Source organism: Bacillus rossius, chromosome 5 (genome assembly GCF_032445375.1).
Source record: "Bacillus rossius redtenbacheri isolate Brsri chromosome 5, Brsri_v3, whole genome shotgun sequence".
NCBI lineage: Eukaryota > Metazoa > Arthropoda > Insecta > Phasmatodea > Bacillidae > Bacillus > Bacillus rossius.
This window is the reverse complement of record NC_086333.1, coordinates 52,221,948-52,239,992: the sequence shown is the minus strand read 5'-3', so window position 1 is coordinate 52,239,992 and position 18,045 is coordinate 52,221,948. Positions and strand designations below refer to the sequence as shown.

The 18,045-nt window shown below is 33.7% G+C and overlaps 1 protein-coding gene across 1 annotated transcript in view; it reads right to left on the bottom strand.

The window, feature by feature from the left end:
• Window positions 1-6,585: 6,585 nt before the first annotated feature.
• LOC134531798 (E3 ubiquitin-protein ligase parkin) overlaps window positions 6,586-18,045 on the bottom strand; it is a 32,828-nt gene continuing 21,368 nt past the window's right edge. Inside the window, exons 6-9 of the mRNA XM_063367738.1 lie at window positions 17,656-17,793; window positions 12,089-12,208; window positions 11,529-11,613; window positions 6,586-6,857 (exon numbers count right to left, since the gene is read on the bottom strand). Of these exons, the coding sequence (XP_063223808.1) occupies window positions 6,748-6,857; window positions 11,529-11,613; window positions 12,089-12,208; window positions 17,656-17,793 (453 nt within the window). The 3' untranslated portion in view covers window positions 6,586-6,747. The remainder of the gene's footprint in view (window positions 6,858-11,528; window positions 11,614-12,088; window positions 12,209-17,655; window positions 17,794-18,045) is intronic.

The window sequence follows — 18,045 nt, the reverse complement described above, 5'->3', positions numbered from 1 at the left end:
TAATATTTATTTTTTAATTTTTAGTTCATCCAAAGATAAAAGTGGGTTTTTTTAGTTTTTTTTAACTAAAAGTTTATTTTATTCTTTTTAGTCTAAAAATAAAATTAAAATATTGAATATGAGTAATTGAAACAAATAAAAAATACTAAAAATTAGTGATTAAAGAATTTGTTACACTGAACTTAAAATGAGTCATTTTCACGTAGGTAATCTAGTCATTTCAGCTAATACGTTAACATTACATGGAACTTTTCTTGTTATCTTAGAGCTATCAAGTTCTTCTACTTGCAGACCATCCATTGACTTTACGCGACTAAGAGCAACATAAGCCTGCAACAAAGAGCAGCAAAGAGACGCAATCCCAAATAAACAACTGCATAATCTAAGTGCAGCCTTGCATTTTATGCATAGTAGATGCCCAACTCAGTATTAATGGCAACATTGGCCTTTCAGCAGTACCATAGCTGTATTTCGCTGGAACTGAATGGCTATTGGTTTAATTATATGTACACCGTCTGTTTCGAAATCAACACGGACTGATGGAATGTCCGTATCATTCACATTATCATGCCAGAAGTGTGGCCAGATAATTTTAGATATAGTGCTCATATTGCCATTAACGAACCCCGGGTACATTTTCCATCATAACCCAACCTCGGAAACACTCTAAATTGGAAAGAATATAGTTTTGAATTTTACGGTATTTATGGGCATTAGACATCCCCCCCCCTCCCCCCCTTCCCATCCGAGGGATAGAAAGTCAAACCCTGGGCACATTTTTCACTATAACACCACCTCGAAAAATTCTAAATCGAAAAGAATGTACTTTTAAATTTTTCACAGTTTAGTAGCATTACGCCCCTCCCCCCCCCCCCCTTTTTTTCCCCTGGGCACATTTTCCACCATAGCCCAACCTTTTGGACCGGAAACACTCCAAATCAATAAAGCAAAGAGTTTTAAAATTTTCGAAATGTTGGGTCTTTAACCCTTCCCCCCCCCCCCCCAAAAAAAAGACTAACAGTCGATGTAAGGGCAAATTCCCACCATGCCCCGACCTCATGGATACACAAAAAGCCTGGTTATTACCCATAGCTCTAAATTAAAGGTTTTTTGACCCTCTGACCCCCCCCCCCCCCCCCCACACACACACACACATACACAAACTTTAACAATAAGTTCTTAATTTATCAAAATATTGTATTGTATTGTCCAAAAACTGCTAAGAAAATGGGTATTGTGTGGGGCTGGGTCAGTGTACCACGCCTCACCCACAGGCGAGCACATGGCCTGCCTCGTTGTCTTGTTTTCTTGCACCCACTATCCTTGTAACAATACTTTTAAATCATGAAAATTTTTAAAATATGGCAAAATGTTTCTATTTATTATTATTATTATTTCTATCACGAAATTGCTCAAGCTAGCTGCAAACTTAAGATACGTTAGGGACTGATAGTGGAGTCAATAAAAAATAGGATTTCCCCCCCCCCCCCCTCCCCAGCTGCTGCACCGCCACGAATGTTAACCTGAAGAACGTTACATGATGCACGCTGTCTTTGAGCAACAACCGGTGGGAAAATTTGAAATTAACTTGCGTCACAATACGCACAAACAGGGTTCAATTGTATGGTGTAAGCCTGTCGAAAACAAAATATTGTGCGAGAATAAATAAAATATCGAAAATGCTAACCACTAAAAACCTTATTTTAAAATTCCACCCTTGATAGGTGTAAAAAACTGAATTTCATTTCATAAAAGAAAATTCTCATATCCAAATCAAATAGAGCAGGGAAATTGAACATGATCAAATGCAGATAAAGTAATGTGATGCATGTGAGCTATTTTCCATGATTTGAATTTCCCGTCAAGGAGGAATTGTTTGTTTTGGTAAATTAAAATATAGACTAGTACCAAATATATTCCATGGTGGTTTCATTATCATAAAGTACATCGGGATTTCCTGCGGTGTTTTGAGTTACATTCATCGACCAGCATATTCCCAGTTTGGGGCTGCAAGACACCCCACTGCAGCTGCTTCATGGCACTTCTCTGATTGGCCTTTTCGAGAACCAATCCACTGCATGCCAACTCTGATTGGTGGAGGCTTCAACCATTCACAGCAGGCCTTTACTTCTGACTGGCCACATCCTTGGCCAATCAGACGATTTATTGCTCTTCCCTGATCTACAGGGAAGAGCAATGGTGCAATAAGTGAGGTGGTGACACGGACTTAATTATATACAACGTATGTTTTGTTAATGCAATTTTTTTGGAAGTGGAAGATCAATTTGTAATTTAAAAGTAACATACCACACTTTTTTTTACAGTTAATGATGGATTAATGTAATTACATAAACCATTCAACTTGTAAGTTATAGTGATAAATTAACAAAATTGAACTTTTTCTGATTCATAAATTAAGGCTCAGGTGAGGAACCACCTTTTGCCGCAAGCATGGTAAGGATAATTTGGGAAAATTATATCAGGGCATTTTGTTTTAGCTATTTTATTCGTTTTTATTCCTAAATCACGCTTTCTTGTTGGGTGTAGGATCAGACGAGTAGAATGTAACAAAAAATTAAGAACTTGATATAAAAATTGTTTAAATTTCAGTCACATAGTATGAGCATTGAATGTTCCAATTAAAGAAAACTACCTACTTACAACTCCATAATGTTATGTTATGATTTAATTCAGGACTTTTACTAGTAGGTTGGTTTGGTATGTATGGAAACACCGGATTGTGAATGGAATCCAAGGATTCACGGCCGCCATCTTGAATTATCTTGACTCCCGGCCACCATCATTGATGACTCTGAATCCCGGAGTCAACTCATTCAAGCATTCCTGAAGGTTGCGCTTACCATTACGACCATCACCATCGAGCGCCATGCTCCCCGTTCACCATTTTGAAATTTATCATGCTCTCTCATTTCTACCTCCCATCCACCATCTTGAATAAAAATTTATTAGAAGATATTTTTAATTATTAAAATACATTAAATATTATTGTATGCATAGTCTCCAATATATGTTATATTTAAAATTAATTAATTTGTGATTATGACTGTGATGGCAACATTTATGTTAAAATTTAACAAAGTAATAACTTTTCTTTGAATATATCAACAAAAATTATATAAATTATGTGCCTAATTATTTGAATCATTCTGAACATCATGTCACATTCACTCACATTCACACCAGCTTAACAGCAGGACCAAAAATTTCAAAATTTCAGTCTCCTCACTAACACACAAGTACTATATCTTCTACATAGGAACATGTACAAGAAGTATGTTCATGTATGTGTGTTTAAAAACTGCATGGTAGCAGTGCCGGATATTTAAGTGTTTGCATCTAATTTATTTTTCTCTCTTCTACAGAAACCAACCTAACTTTGAGAAAGGCAGGTTATATATTTAAATAATAAACAATAAGTGGTTAATTATTTGTTACTGAAACTTTAAATAATCTGATCTCTGTATATCCTTAAATGTTTTCTTAAACAGACAACACTCGGATACCTTTCGCGAACAAACATTACAACAGGTTTTTCTGAAGCTCTGCAAACAAGTTGTGTGCTCAGGTAGGCACTAGTCAAGTACATGGAGGAATTTTCACCATGCCTATACATTTTATTCATTAATTAATTGATACTATTGTATGTGTTAATTTATATTCTCATTTCACTTATCATTTCATTAATGTTCTAAGCGTGTTGGCAGTGATAGTAATGGTACATGTAATAGATCTTATTACCCTGAATCATAGTAAACCCAGTGCACTGCTTAAAGACAGGTAGGCCTCATGAGATACAGTGATGGATGTGTAAATTCCTTTTCTTATACATGGTAGCTTCCCCAGAAGGCCTATGCATCCATGTCAAATGTGATGACAAAACAATACTTGTAATTTTACAAAAATTCTGTTCCCATCCTCTGCATTTTCCTGGACTGGAGACCGGCTATATCGCACACTGAATGGGATATCGGCTGCATTAAGGCACTAGACAGTGTTCCAAATAAAATAATAACTAAAAAGTGCATGTATGTGTGTGTGTGTGTATATATATATATATATATATATATATATATATATATATATATATATATATATATATATATATATATATATATATATATATATATATATATACACACACACACACATCAAAACAAAGATAATAAAAAAAATATGTTTATAATAAAGAAATAAAATGGCTAAGAAGAAGAAAAAAATCATGGCATTCAAAAATATATACAAGCAATGAAATCAAACAGCAAAAATATATAAATTGACTTAAAAACAAAAATAGAAAGAGTATGACAATAACAAAAAAACATTCTCACGAAGAAGATAAAACTATATACAGTAAAAATATAAAATCAAAACTATATACAAGCAATTAAATCAATTAGCAAAAAAAAATAAATCCCAAGCGAAAGGGAAAAATATAAAAAAAAAACTAAAATCAAAAACAACAAAAACTAATTACAGACAGTTATGTGAACAACTAAAAATAAATACAAACATTAACACCAAAATTGTCATAAATGAGTGATATCAACCAAAAAAATCACTACTCATCATCCCCGATGTAGCCATGGGGGAGTGTATGGATGCTATCCTCCCAATAGGCAGTGAGCGGTTTGTCACTGCACTCATTCCAGTCGCGGAACTGTTGTTTATCACAACAAATTATTGTCCAATTCCTTTTCTTGCAAAGGAACTCAACTGGTGCATTGGTAATTATTTATATTATTTTTGAATTTTAAAGTTATGTTTACTAATTTTGTCTGTAAAATCTCTGAATTTTTCAATTAAATGTTAAAATGTAAATTCAACTAATTACTCTCTCAAACATATATATTAAAAATACATTGCATACGTTGATGGATGTGATATGTTTGATGTGAAAGTAACAGCAAGAAACATTTTATATACATTTGTATATTTTTGGTTATTGCGTGAGTAAAAAAACCGAATGTTCACAATAACACAAGAATTATTTTTGTCGCATCGCCATCTTTGCATCGTGCCGTCACGTTATTGTTATTCCAGCATAATGGCCATCTTTGGAACGTAAAGCAGCACTGGCCGTTGCAAAGCACGGTCATTGTCAGCACTCACAGCTTGTGACGAATATCTTGGTTGCTTGTAGTGGTTGGCACATTGGCCCTCTGTGCTCCTCTCCTCTTACAGTGGCAATTTTAACCATTGGTGAATATAGGAATTTATTTTGGAAGGGGATTAAAAAAAATACCTTTGTATTCAAAAAACTTACATTAACAAGGCATTTCTACAATAAAATTATCATTCTCAGTATGCATCACTGTCTTTGTGGTTTGTGATTCCAGGTGTAGTAACAGTTCACCTTGCATCACCCAAACTGACGATATCTCACGTACTACTTTCATTACTTCAGGAAAGATAAAGGGGAAGGGGGGATATCACTATATTCCTTCCCTTCCTCCGAGGGTCCGTCACTGCTTTTAAAGCAAATCCCGTGTGGTTTGTGCGAAAGCAGCTGTCCCACAATCAGTTTGCCACTTATCAAGTATGCCCAGAACTGAAGAGTTCTAGCTTGACAGTAGTGACATACCTATACTGCAGATATGATTTATCTCTAGCCATGACCTCACACAGCAGCTAGCTTCATGGACTTAACATTTGGGGTTGATATCAGTGTAACACCCTCTTATCTTCTGATCAAAACATACACTCGATAAAATAACGTTTACTGGGTAGAACATGGAAATAACATTAGTTTCTGAACATTAGCACCCTACCTACCCCTACCCCTCTGCCACCCCTAAGGCCAGGAGTATAAACTATGCAAGAGATGCAATGTTGCAATGCATAATTAAATCACAGTCACTTATAAAGCTCATAAGTCGCAATACATCACCAACCCTAAAACTTGAAATTCTAAAACAGTACAACACATATTTCTTCCCTCGGCCTCTATCATGAAAATAATTGTCAATAATTTGATTTTAAAATGTTATTTTCTTTCACAAGTGAAAACATGATGTATATAATAAACACCACACTGTTGCCTTCTACGCACAAAATGTATGGGTCTTTACCAGTTTTTGTTTTGGGAACATTTCACTTTAACGCCGGAAACGCCAGCCGAAACGCAAGAAGTTGAAAGCTGGTCGTGGCTTGCATTGTGTTTTTGAGTCTAGCATAATTTATAAACGTGTATTTGAAAACATAGTTATGTACTTTATTTGTGGCATCTTTAGTTTCTCCGCGGTTTATAAATCCGGCCTTATATCTCAGTAGCTCACGTTCACCACAACACCCACCTCCAGCATAAACTTTCCTAGGGCCAGTGTAAATCACTCATCTTGCTTTGACGCAAAGAAGGGGTAGGCGGGAAGATTTCCTTGTTGGGTGCAACCTAATCAGCAGCGAGGATCAACTTCCGTTCACCTAGAATTTCTTTGCGGAGAGACATGCTAGGATTGAGGCATAGGTATACACTGGAGATCTCAACAGGAGTACGAACATTGCACACACCAGGAGCATAGCAAAACTGCACAAAAAGACTACAGATGCAGATAAAACATCCCAAAGTAGATATGTATAATTTTGCACGTTTATTTTCAGCAATTACAGGTATATAAAAATACTAAAATGGTATCACAACCCTGTTTCCTTTCTTCCAGAATAAAATGGTAAGAACGTCAATATCGCAAACGCTCACAGCAGAGTCCGACTGCACGGGCTGGAGGCGTGCTATCCGAACCAATGGCTGCCCATGCACTCACGGGTCCACTCTGTCTGGCACACCCAGCACCACTCGAAACCACACTGTGGCCTCGTACACATCATGTGCATGCAACCACCTGCCAAAAAGAATTCCATTTCACCCGTGTTGCAAAAAGAAACACAAACACCCACACTACAATTCAAAATTTATCATACCACTAGGCTGATGCTTATACATGATAGAGACAAGATTTTATGGTGTTATAAGAAAGTAAATTTCGTCATTAAAAATAGTGGTTTTCATCTTTATTGAAACCCATGTAATAAGTAGTACATAGTATCAAGCAATAAGTCAATTACATTGATCAACTGGTTCAACAATTTGTGGTAAGACATTTCAAATGTGTACATTAAACAATAATATTACATATACTGATGATAGTAACAGTAAGTTAAAGAAAGTGTGTTTGTGTGTGTTTGTGTGTGTTTTGTTTGTGTCTGTATGTTTGTGTTTGTGTTTGAAAGTGTGTGTGTGTGTGTATGCTATGTTAAAAGCCCAAATTTATTTTCTTGTAATATTTCTCTATAGGCCTTTAACCATGACTGTATGGTGACAGCTAGAGAATGCTTTTATTCACTTTACTTTGAAATACCATAGAACATAGATAGAAACTAAATAATGTTTTTTTTTATACTTCATACATAACATTTTAAGTTTTTAAATAAAAATCTAAAATAAAGGTTTATGAAATGAATTGTTTATATTAATAGTATAATGAGGTAACTGAGGTGAATTTTGCTGCATTGTATGTTATGTTATGCGGTGTTACTGACTTCCACTTGTGACATAGCACAAATCCTGCCTGCTAATAACACTTCATTTTGTGTAATTGTATTTGTAGTTCATAATTAATTTGTAATTGTGTTTCTTCTATTTTACATAGACCTTTCAACTATTTTAATTGCGCTAAAATAAATATTAATTAACCATTATTAATTTTGGTTAGGAATTACATATAGTTTGAGGGTTTTTATTTATTATTTTATTGTTCTGTGGTTTTATTCTGGTGTGTTTGGACAAATTTCAAGTTCCAGAAGAAAGAAAGACAGCAATAGGAAACACTGGAGCTCTGAAGTAATTTTTTTTTGTATCTAAAAATACATCGTTAAGCACTTTTCAGCCACCAAATAAGAACGAACCATGAGGTAGTGTGATGTGAATTTCCAGACTTTCAGAGAGCAGTTTGCAACAACACACTTTTCCTATATGGTCATGTATCTGGTTCTGTGTTGTGATTGGCCAGGGTGACCACGGAGTTGCCTCCCTTTGTTTCTAACTTTGTAAAGGAAGGAAACTACGTGGTGCAAGCTAGTCGTCGCTCGACTGTTGCAGCGTGCGGTCGTGTTGTTGGCAACTCATGAACATATCATGAGAAATACGTTAAGTGACAATGTAACACCTGCTGGTCAGAGTCTGGCCGAGTTTCAAACATTCTCTTTGTGGTATTTTCGAACTCTATTTAATTAGAAATTTGACCCCTGGCACCGGCATCCACCAAGGGTGACCGTCGTCTGGGATAATTCCGCAGGAATGATACCTAGTTAGTAATCTTGATTAAGGGACTTATTTTTGTAGATTAAGCGGCATGAAGCTATGATAATCAACTGGAAATGTAACAGGTGTGTATTGCGAAGTTGTCTTGTCAGAAAGTCACCAGACAAGTTTAAGAACTCTCTTACTTTGATAAGATAAAAACTTTTTCACTTACTAATGTTGATCAGAAGACTTAATTTATTTTTAAAGTAATAAACAAATGAAAATTTAAAAAAATTATTTTTCAAAATGAAAACTTTTCAAAATAATTAACTTTTTCTAGGTTGCTTAGCCGGGCCAACCTGTAATGTAACATACTTCGGTGTTTGGAAATGTATTGACTTCCAGTTCGGTGTTTGGCTGTGTAATGACTACTTAATTTCGCTGTTATTTCACCACATAATCTTACCTCTAGTGTTGACGATCTACTAATACTATAGATTTTACAGATCACAGACATTGGCAATACATAGGGCCACCTGAAAGTGGTGAATAAAAGTTAGGTATTTCGTCATTATAAACAGATAAAAGCTGTATAAAAATTTGTTACAAAAACTGAAAAGCTGTGTTAAAAATCTGCAAAAAAAATTACCGGCAAATAACATTATTTTTAAAATTATATTTCTATTGAATTTCCTATACAAATATGAAATATGCATATATACACTTTATTAACATTAGAATAGCATATTAAAACTAATCAACTTAGCAAATTATATATAATGTATTTATATTAAAGCCACTTAATGCATATACTTTGCAATAAAATTTAAAAATATATACATATATAGGTATATTTATATTGATAATTTATTTAAAATGTACAACAATCCCCTAGTATGCTTGAAATGGTTGACCTGAAGTATCAGACTGCAGTTACAAAAATCAAGTCTTTTCGCAGCCACTCCACACGACTGTCGCAATACTTGCACATCATAATTTTACTTCCTTCATCAAAAATAAAAAAGCCATCACTTTTAAATTCCTTTACACGTTCATGCAAAGTTAAAAATTTTGGCATGTTGAACTAACCAACAATTAATTACTTCCAAGAAATTTTTTTTTTGAATTTCAGAACCTAATGTGTTGCATTCATTGTGAATACTGAACATTTCCAGAACGGCGCCATTTTGGAATAGTGGCGATATTGCCTTTTAAAAACATTGTGCTGTATTGGATGGATAACTTACAGTTCAAATAGAAACCACAAGTACAACCTGAAATCTTCCGAAGTTAAACATTATCCTAGGTTAGGTTGGCGTTATTTAAAATACTTAATGACCGTAAAATAACAATATTTTAATCCTTTTAATTATGGTGCTTTTTTACTTGCGATCGGAAAACTTCGGAACTGTTCGGGTGAGCGGCTTTCTACATCTGGATAGACACATCTATGCATAGAAAGTCTGTGACTCTTTGGTCTAATTTGCAGTATCAACAAAGAAGATGGCGCGTGACTTCGTTAATAAAATATACTACCACGATCGTTTCGACGGATGGTTCTATTTAATTTTTTTTCCGACAGCTTTATACATATATACGACAAGTTATCTGAGGTTAGAAAAAATATATTATAAATTGGTAACATTGCTGGGAAAAAAAATACCGTTTGGATTCCAACCCCCATCCCTTACCGCATGAATTTATGAGAATACAAGTTTAATACTCTACTCACGTCAGATTTTTAAGGATTGTTGAAATTTTTTGCCGTGATTACAGTTATAAAACGTATTGCATATTATTTTCGTAGTAAGGTGGTACAAGTTGGAACTGTCTCTGTTGTGTTGAACAAAGGAGTTAATAAATATTTTTTGCGTATTTCTCCGGTTTTATCGTGAATTGTCAAAACAAGGCAAATTTCGTGGGAAAATCAGATTTCATGAATATTTCGCGTTTTTCGTCGTTTTTTCGCGATCGCGAAAATTGCATGGCCCTAGCAATACAGCACCAATTTTTCTAAACAATTCAGTGGTTATTATTTTTACTTCACTCATTTTCACAGAATTAATACTTTATAGTTCTAAATTTCTTTTAATATGTTACTTTTATATATCTATCTTTAATGTTTCTGGTGGGAGTAAAAAGTACCACTTATCACCAATAAGTTGCCTGTATAACCATAAATTTCATAACTATTTCTTAATCATATTTAAATAAGAACTGTGTAGAACTTTCCAAAACCATGAAAAATGTCCTTGGTACAATTTTTCCAATTAACATTAAATTTTCACAATGCTTTTGGAGAGATTAACAGCTATGCAATTAATTACATTTAGGCCTGTGTGAATACTAGTTTTTTGATGCATAGTGAGTATCTAATTGCATGTTTAAAACATTCACGAAGTCAAATCAAATTGTGAATATTGTTTTTGGCAAAGCTAAACTACTTATTTTGTAAAATACAGGATAGAAGTAAAAAAAAATTGTTTAGTGTTTGTAATGTTTGAACTGATTGATTAACCAATTGGGCCTAATTTATAACTTCATTCAATAAAAATTATAAAATAGCCATGCATAATATTAACATTCAGCATTCATAAAAACTAAAAACAAACTGAGTGCCATCTTTTGATTTTTTTAAAGTAACCAACTTTAATGAAGTAAAACATATACAACAAAAAAAAAATTAATATTTTAATGAGCAATCTTAGGCTTCCGATGTTTAAAGCTTTGTAACAAATGTGAAGTTTCACATCAGATGCGAAGCTTTGCATCACAACTGTCAGCTTCAAATAAGAGCAATAGCAAATTCCCTGGCGAAGTCAAATCAAATATTAAAAAAAAACTATGATTGATTCACTTAGTCGAAGCTTCGCACAGGCCTAATGATATGTAATTGTAGATACCAAACAAACTTTATAATCTGTTATGACTGAAAATATTTTGAGATTTGCATTAGGTATATCTGTTAAGTTTAAGCAAATAAAATAATGAAAGACTGGATTGAACTGAAATATTTCATATTTGAATTATTTATAAATAAATATATTACCTGAAATACTTTAATACAAATTCAAAAAAGTCGAAAATAAACATTAGAAACATTACATAATTCAGAGGCAAAAAAAGATGATAGGTATGAATTCAACATAAAAGCTTTAAAATTCAAACATTTACTTAAAAACATTTTATTACTACCAACACCAAACATTTATTCACCAATGAAACAATGAACATAAGAATACAGCTACAACAAGCCCAACTCTCAACTCACCATCTCTTTCAGTTGGAGTGCGACACTGGGGGCATGGTTTCGTCAGTACCTTGATAGTCACTTTGCTAGCATCATCCCATCGCGACTGAAAAATACAAGCACCTTCATTATTTTGTGTTGCTAACACAAGAGGAGATAGCTGACCCTTTCATAACCACATTCTGAACAGAGATGTGCAAATCTTGGCAAAATAATAATTATGTATAAATAAATAACTTAATTAGTAAAATAAATAAATAAATGTATCATTCCCAACTCAAAATGACGAAAGAAAATAGAAAAATAATACCGGAGCTAACCTTTCTCTCAGTTGTGTTTAAACTTTTTGTTTTGGTAGTTTTAAAGTTTAAATGCAGTTTAGTACCACTTAGATTGAATAAAAATATTTTTTTTTTATTTTTTTTTTTTGAGGAACCAGAACTGATAAATAAATAAGCTGAATAAATTTTTAATTAAAATATAATCATGGTACTTGAAATTTGACTATACATTGTGAGTACTCGTGCACCCCTAATGCCTTTCCCCGTGTACGTAATCTTGTCCCTAGAGAATGCAGATACCTGGGCAGCTCGGCTGGGGTCCACGCTGTACTCGCAGCCTCCCGACGTCCCAGACTGCCCTCCGTCGGGCAGGCAGTCACCAAGGTGGTATCCTTGCAGGCAGTGACGGCAGAAAACAAACTAAACAAAAGAAAAAAAAAAATTTCAAACAGTTAATGATATTTTATACTACACGTATATTTAAAAGGTGTGCAAGATGTGGCTGTTGCCTTCAAAGTGACTTTCTTGGTTTACATTTCTAATATATGCAGTAGATTTTGAGTAAAATGATTTTCTTGTAAAGTGGAATTTTTAATGACTTTGAAACAAGTACATATTGCCTTACATTCTACTTTCAAATTTATTCTTAAATAGAAAAAATTCACCTCAAATTAGGTACAAATGCACTGTCAAATTGTACATTTTATAGAAGGAGCCAAACTTCAGACATGATTGAGGTTATTTTGAATTCCAAGTCATTTTGAGGACGTGACAAATATGTATTTGGATACATCAATTTAGATAAAGTGTAATCTGACTCGACACCTCGTTGGAAAACAGTAGTCTGCACTCATTAATCCAACATTCTTGGGTTCGGGAGACACTGTGATTCAGCACCAGTCAAGCCAATTGCATTTAGAATTTTTTCAAGCAAAATCAGCACTTGTTTTTGGTTTGCTAAGTGTTTGTCGTGACTGTGAGTTTTCGTTTTTGTTCTATGTTTCCGGTTTATATCTGGCTAAATATCACGTTTATGCATATGTATTATTTATAGGCACAGAGCAGCTTATCAGTAATTGATTTACACATCACTGTAATTAGTTTTTCTTTGGTATTCCCATCAAAACTATGTTGATGTACGATAATCTGGTATAGCAGTGGTCCTGAAAGTGCCAGATTGCAAAGCTTTTACGGTATCTATATCTCCTCCTTCGTTTTCATTATGCATTTAAATGGGCACTTACTTTCTCTTTCCAATGCAAGATACCTGCTCTTAGCACTGTCCTTGTTTCAGTGTGCTCTGTCACTAGATAAACTCAAAGAGCACCACCAAAGTTTTAGACACAACTTTACAATGTATTTAAATATTTTAACAATTTAAAAATACTAATATATTAGTAAATATTAGTACTCGCTTGTGATATGTAACATCTAACCTGGTAACAAGCAAATTCCTGTGTCCTCATGTTGGAAATACACTTATAATATGAAAAATATGAAACACAGGCCTCGGACACCAAATTTAATGTAGAAGTCTTTAAAATTATGCTGAGCATAATAAATATACGAAAATTTTGATTTCAACTAACATTTCTGGATGCAAAACACTTGCAGCTTCTGCACCTGCTGCTAGAATTCGCAGCCCGAACAGCTACGTTGACTATCAAATCATTTTATTTGCAGAACAAAATTTAAACTATACAATGAAACGGCTTCGAAAAAACAAAAGCTCTAGCTTTTGATCTAATTTTTGACAAGGAACTTGACTAAAATACTGCCTATATTGATAATTTCATTAAACAGTTAATACAATAAAGATTCCCTTTGTATTTGTGAACAGATGGCAGAACCATGGTTGTTACACATTTTTCTTCCTTGACTTTTGTCACATTCCTTAAATTACTCTCGTACTGCCGTATACCCAGAGCTAAGATGTTTAACATCAAAAAATATATATTAAAAAAGACTATTTACAATGAGAATTTCAAAAATACTTTTACTTGTATATCATCAAGAGCATCATCTATGATATTAAATTCTTTTAATAAAATGTAACTGAATGACACCAACTTGATTTATGGCAAAATGATTTATACATTAAAAATTTTGGCTCTGTTTGGACATAGTATATAACACTAAAATAAAACACTATGCAACATGATTTTCTATGATTCTCTGATCTTAAATGTTCCTAAAGTATTTTTTTTGCACTGATTCCAGATCTGTAATCCATTTTTACCTATCATGTTTTTTTTTTTTTTTTTTTTTTTTTTTTTTTTTTTTTTTTTTTTTTTTTTTTTTTTTTTTTTTTTTTTTTTTTTTGGCAAATTGAGGAAACTCATTTTGTATTTAAACATAAATTTTACAAAGGGAATTTTCATTGCAAAGGGGAAATTTTATTTTGGTACGAGGGAATAGTTGGCAACACTTGTTACACTGAGCTGGCTATAGGAGGGAAACAGTAATTCATTATTTACATGCTGTAGTGTGGGGTTATAATTGAGAAATGAGTTCCCGTAAGTGTTTAAATAACTCAAACGTGTTCTGTTTTATTTGTGGAAGTTATGTAACTGCTAGGCAAAGACAAGAAATTAGTAGTTTTGTAAGAAATGTCTATTATGCTTACTTCGGCATAAAGCTTGATTATCAAGACAAAAACTGGGCACGTGTGTTGAGGGACTGATACTGTGGAAAAATGGTGCAAAAAAAACCTTGCCCTTTGCAATTCCAATGGTTTGGAGGGAGTTACAAAATCATATTAACGACTGTTATATACGGTTAACGTTCAAGGCCATAACGCAAAAAATAAAAAAGGACACACAATATCCTAACATTCTTTCGGCCATACGACTAGTTACCCTCTTTTATCACATAATCATCGCACGCGCATAATAGTCGCACCTATATTTAAGGGCGTCAAAATTTTGATTAGAAAAACTCTCCCGTAAACGTCACATGTTTTTGGTCCCGCTATTAGGTATGTAGGTATTTTTTCCATATAAAACTATCTATTTTAAAGTATAAATCTAATATTTATTCGGACATTACCACTTACTTATTTAATTAAATACGAAGTTGTCTGATGTGTAAATTTTTTTTAAAGACTTTTTAACGTTATAACCTTTATCTGTTTGTCTGCGTCGCCGCAGTGTACCGCTTCTAAAAATGTAGCCAGCGCTAGTTGGTATCATTCATGTTTGGTTATGTTGCTTCCCGTATAGAGCGTACACACAGTCGAATATCTATATCTCGCAGATTGCATGCAACGCGTGCTCTCTGTCAAGTGTCGAGTTAACTACATTTGATGGTCCGCACACACTCGTGGACGATAGTTATGCATTCGTTCAGGCTCGCATTCGGATTTCAGATTTTGTTTTTCTATTTTAAGTTGAAGAAAGGTTTTTTTTGCATGACAATTTAAAATCACCTTACAGTATCAAAACATTGTTCCAAAAATTTTAAAATGTCGCATAGTGTAATTAATGGAATTTTTATTATAATGAGTGCCTGCTGCAAATAATTTCTATTGTGAAATAATAATTAGATTTTATAAATGATACTGTATTTACTCAATAATTCAAACAAATTTTTCGTCAAAGGTGTGCTGGAAAAACATGGTGTGTGGCTTATTCGAAACTTGAACACCACATGGCAATGTTGCACAGCACGAGTTGTTTAATGGAAGACTGACATAGTGCACATTATTTGTGTTTCTGTGAGAAATACGTTGCAATAATTACTGATTACAAATACAATCATTTTCAGTTGCTGAACAAAGCCTAAAATGATTAAAAAGATTAAGGAAATAAGAAACTGTACCACGGGAAGAAAGTACGTACATTGTCGTAGAAAGATATTACATGACTGGAGGAAAAAAGGATTGATGGTGTATTTCAATAAAAAATTTTATTTGAAAGGTGATATTATATTTGTAAGGTAGCATTGATTTCAGTCATTCATAGCCGGGATGTTAATGGCGCTTCGCTGCAGTAAATAAAAGAGATGTGCTCTGAGGGAATTTTACAATTTTAACACATTTTTCCTGGCATCACATTAAACATATTATTATTCACATTTTATCTCTAAATAAAATCATCACTGTGTTACATCTTTAGAGACATGAATCTGCAAAAAGATTTTTACTGGAAATATTGTTAACAATAAATAGCACTCTCGTGGTAAGATTAAAGTTTGCTTACAACAATTATTGTAGATGTCAACACCATTACCAAGAATTCTATTAGGTTTATGGAAAACCTTAAAGGCAATCAATCATATTATAACTTTGAATAATTACCAAATCCCTGAATAGACACTTAATAAAAAACGTGAAATTTAGTCACAAGGTTTGTTTTAAAAGCTTGGTGCAAAGCTTATTCTAAACAACAAATATTTTTGGATATGGTCAAAATATTAGGAGTGGAAGGCTTTTTTGGGGCACGGCTTACATAAGTTTATACTAGGAATGAGTCAATCAAATACTCAAATACCACCAAATCCTTAGTCTTCAAAGTATTCAATATTTGAGGAAAAAGGTTCAAAGAAAAATATTAGAGAAAATAGAGTAAATAAAAAAATTCAACACTGATAACCTGTGAAGTTTACGTCAATTTTTTTCTTCATACTTATCCTGTTACCATTCCCTACGAAACAACCATTTAAAGGTTATAATTTGTCATCACCATAGTTAATATTTTGATTTTTGAATTTATTCTACATTATTTTATTTTTGACCCTCGACATCTCGATTTGGATTCGAGGGGTACCGTGTTTTATCGCATAATCGTCGCACTATTATTTTAGGCTGTCAAAATTTGAAAAGAAAAAATTCTTGTATAAACATCACGTGATGTTTTTGGTCCTGCTGTTAGATTTTGAGCACTTTGTGTACGTAGTTTTCCCATATAAAACAATAAATTTTAAAATTCCAATCTAATATGCATTTGGATATTACAGCTTACTTATTTAACTAACAGTTGAGAAATACGAAGTTGACTGATGTGTAAATTTTCTTTTAAAAATGTTTTCAAACGTTATAGCCTTTATTTTTTCCTCTTCATCTCCACTGTGTACCACTTTTAAAAAAGGTAGCCAGCGCTAGTTTGCATCATTCATGTTTGGTTATGTTGACTATGTATAGAGAGTGCGCACTTAGTCGAATATCAATATCAATAGCGTGCCGATAGCATGCAACGCGCATGCTCTGTCTAATGCTGAGTTAACTACATTTGACAACCCGCACTCTTTCGTAGTAAAAGTATACTGCGACAATAGTTATTCTTTAGTTCCAGCTTACGTTCAGCTCACGGTTTTCCTTTTTGTTTTTAAAGTTGAACAAAATATTTTTGTTGCACGACTTATTAATTTAAATTTTTGGCGTGCATTTGTATACTCTACTTTTAAAATAAACTTACTTTCCATGATATATATTTTTTTTATGAATAACTTTTTTTTTTTCGCATAAAAATCCCACCCCTACTTTTCAAATTTAATTTTGGTAAAAAATGTGTGACAATTATGCAATAAAACACAGTACATTCGAGGCACTCTCTGGTATATTCGAATTTGAAACATTGGTTCAAGAAAATTTGGGATTTGACTCATCACTAGTTTATAGTTTTTTATTTCTTCATAATGTAAACAACTGTAATAATATTAACAAAAGACATTATTTAACGGTTTTTAAAAAAAATCAATACATAAATAGTTAAACTGATGAAAGGTTAGAGCTTATTAAACTATCGTATACAAAATGAAAATTTTTTTGATGTCAACAAGCTGGGCAGTATCGATCTGGCCACAGCAGGTGCCGAGCGCGAGACCGGACGACAGTCGCGACACCGGACACGGCTCTTGGCACGGCTCACCCCGCAGCCGCTGACGCAGGTGACCTTCTTGCACTCCGGCTCCACCAGGATGCCCATGCCACAGCCGGGCCGCGGGCACAGCACCCCGCCCGCCTGCAGGACGTACTCCTCCGCGCCGAACCTCTGGTACTGGGCGTACTGCACCGTCATTCACAGAGCACGGGGTCACCACACACCCTAGCGATCGAGTTGTGTCCTTTGAAGGTTCGCTGCAACTGGGGCGGGGGTTGGTAATTCGGTGGAAAAATTATTAGTGACATGCAAATAAACAAAAAATTTTCAAATTCAAATTGAATAATTTGGATATTTGATGGATACAGCGAAATAGGACTCATTCACAAATATTTAAATGAAAAAAATTGTAAAATGTATGAAGCCAAAAAGATTTAT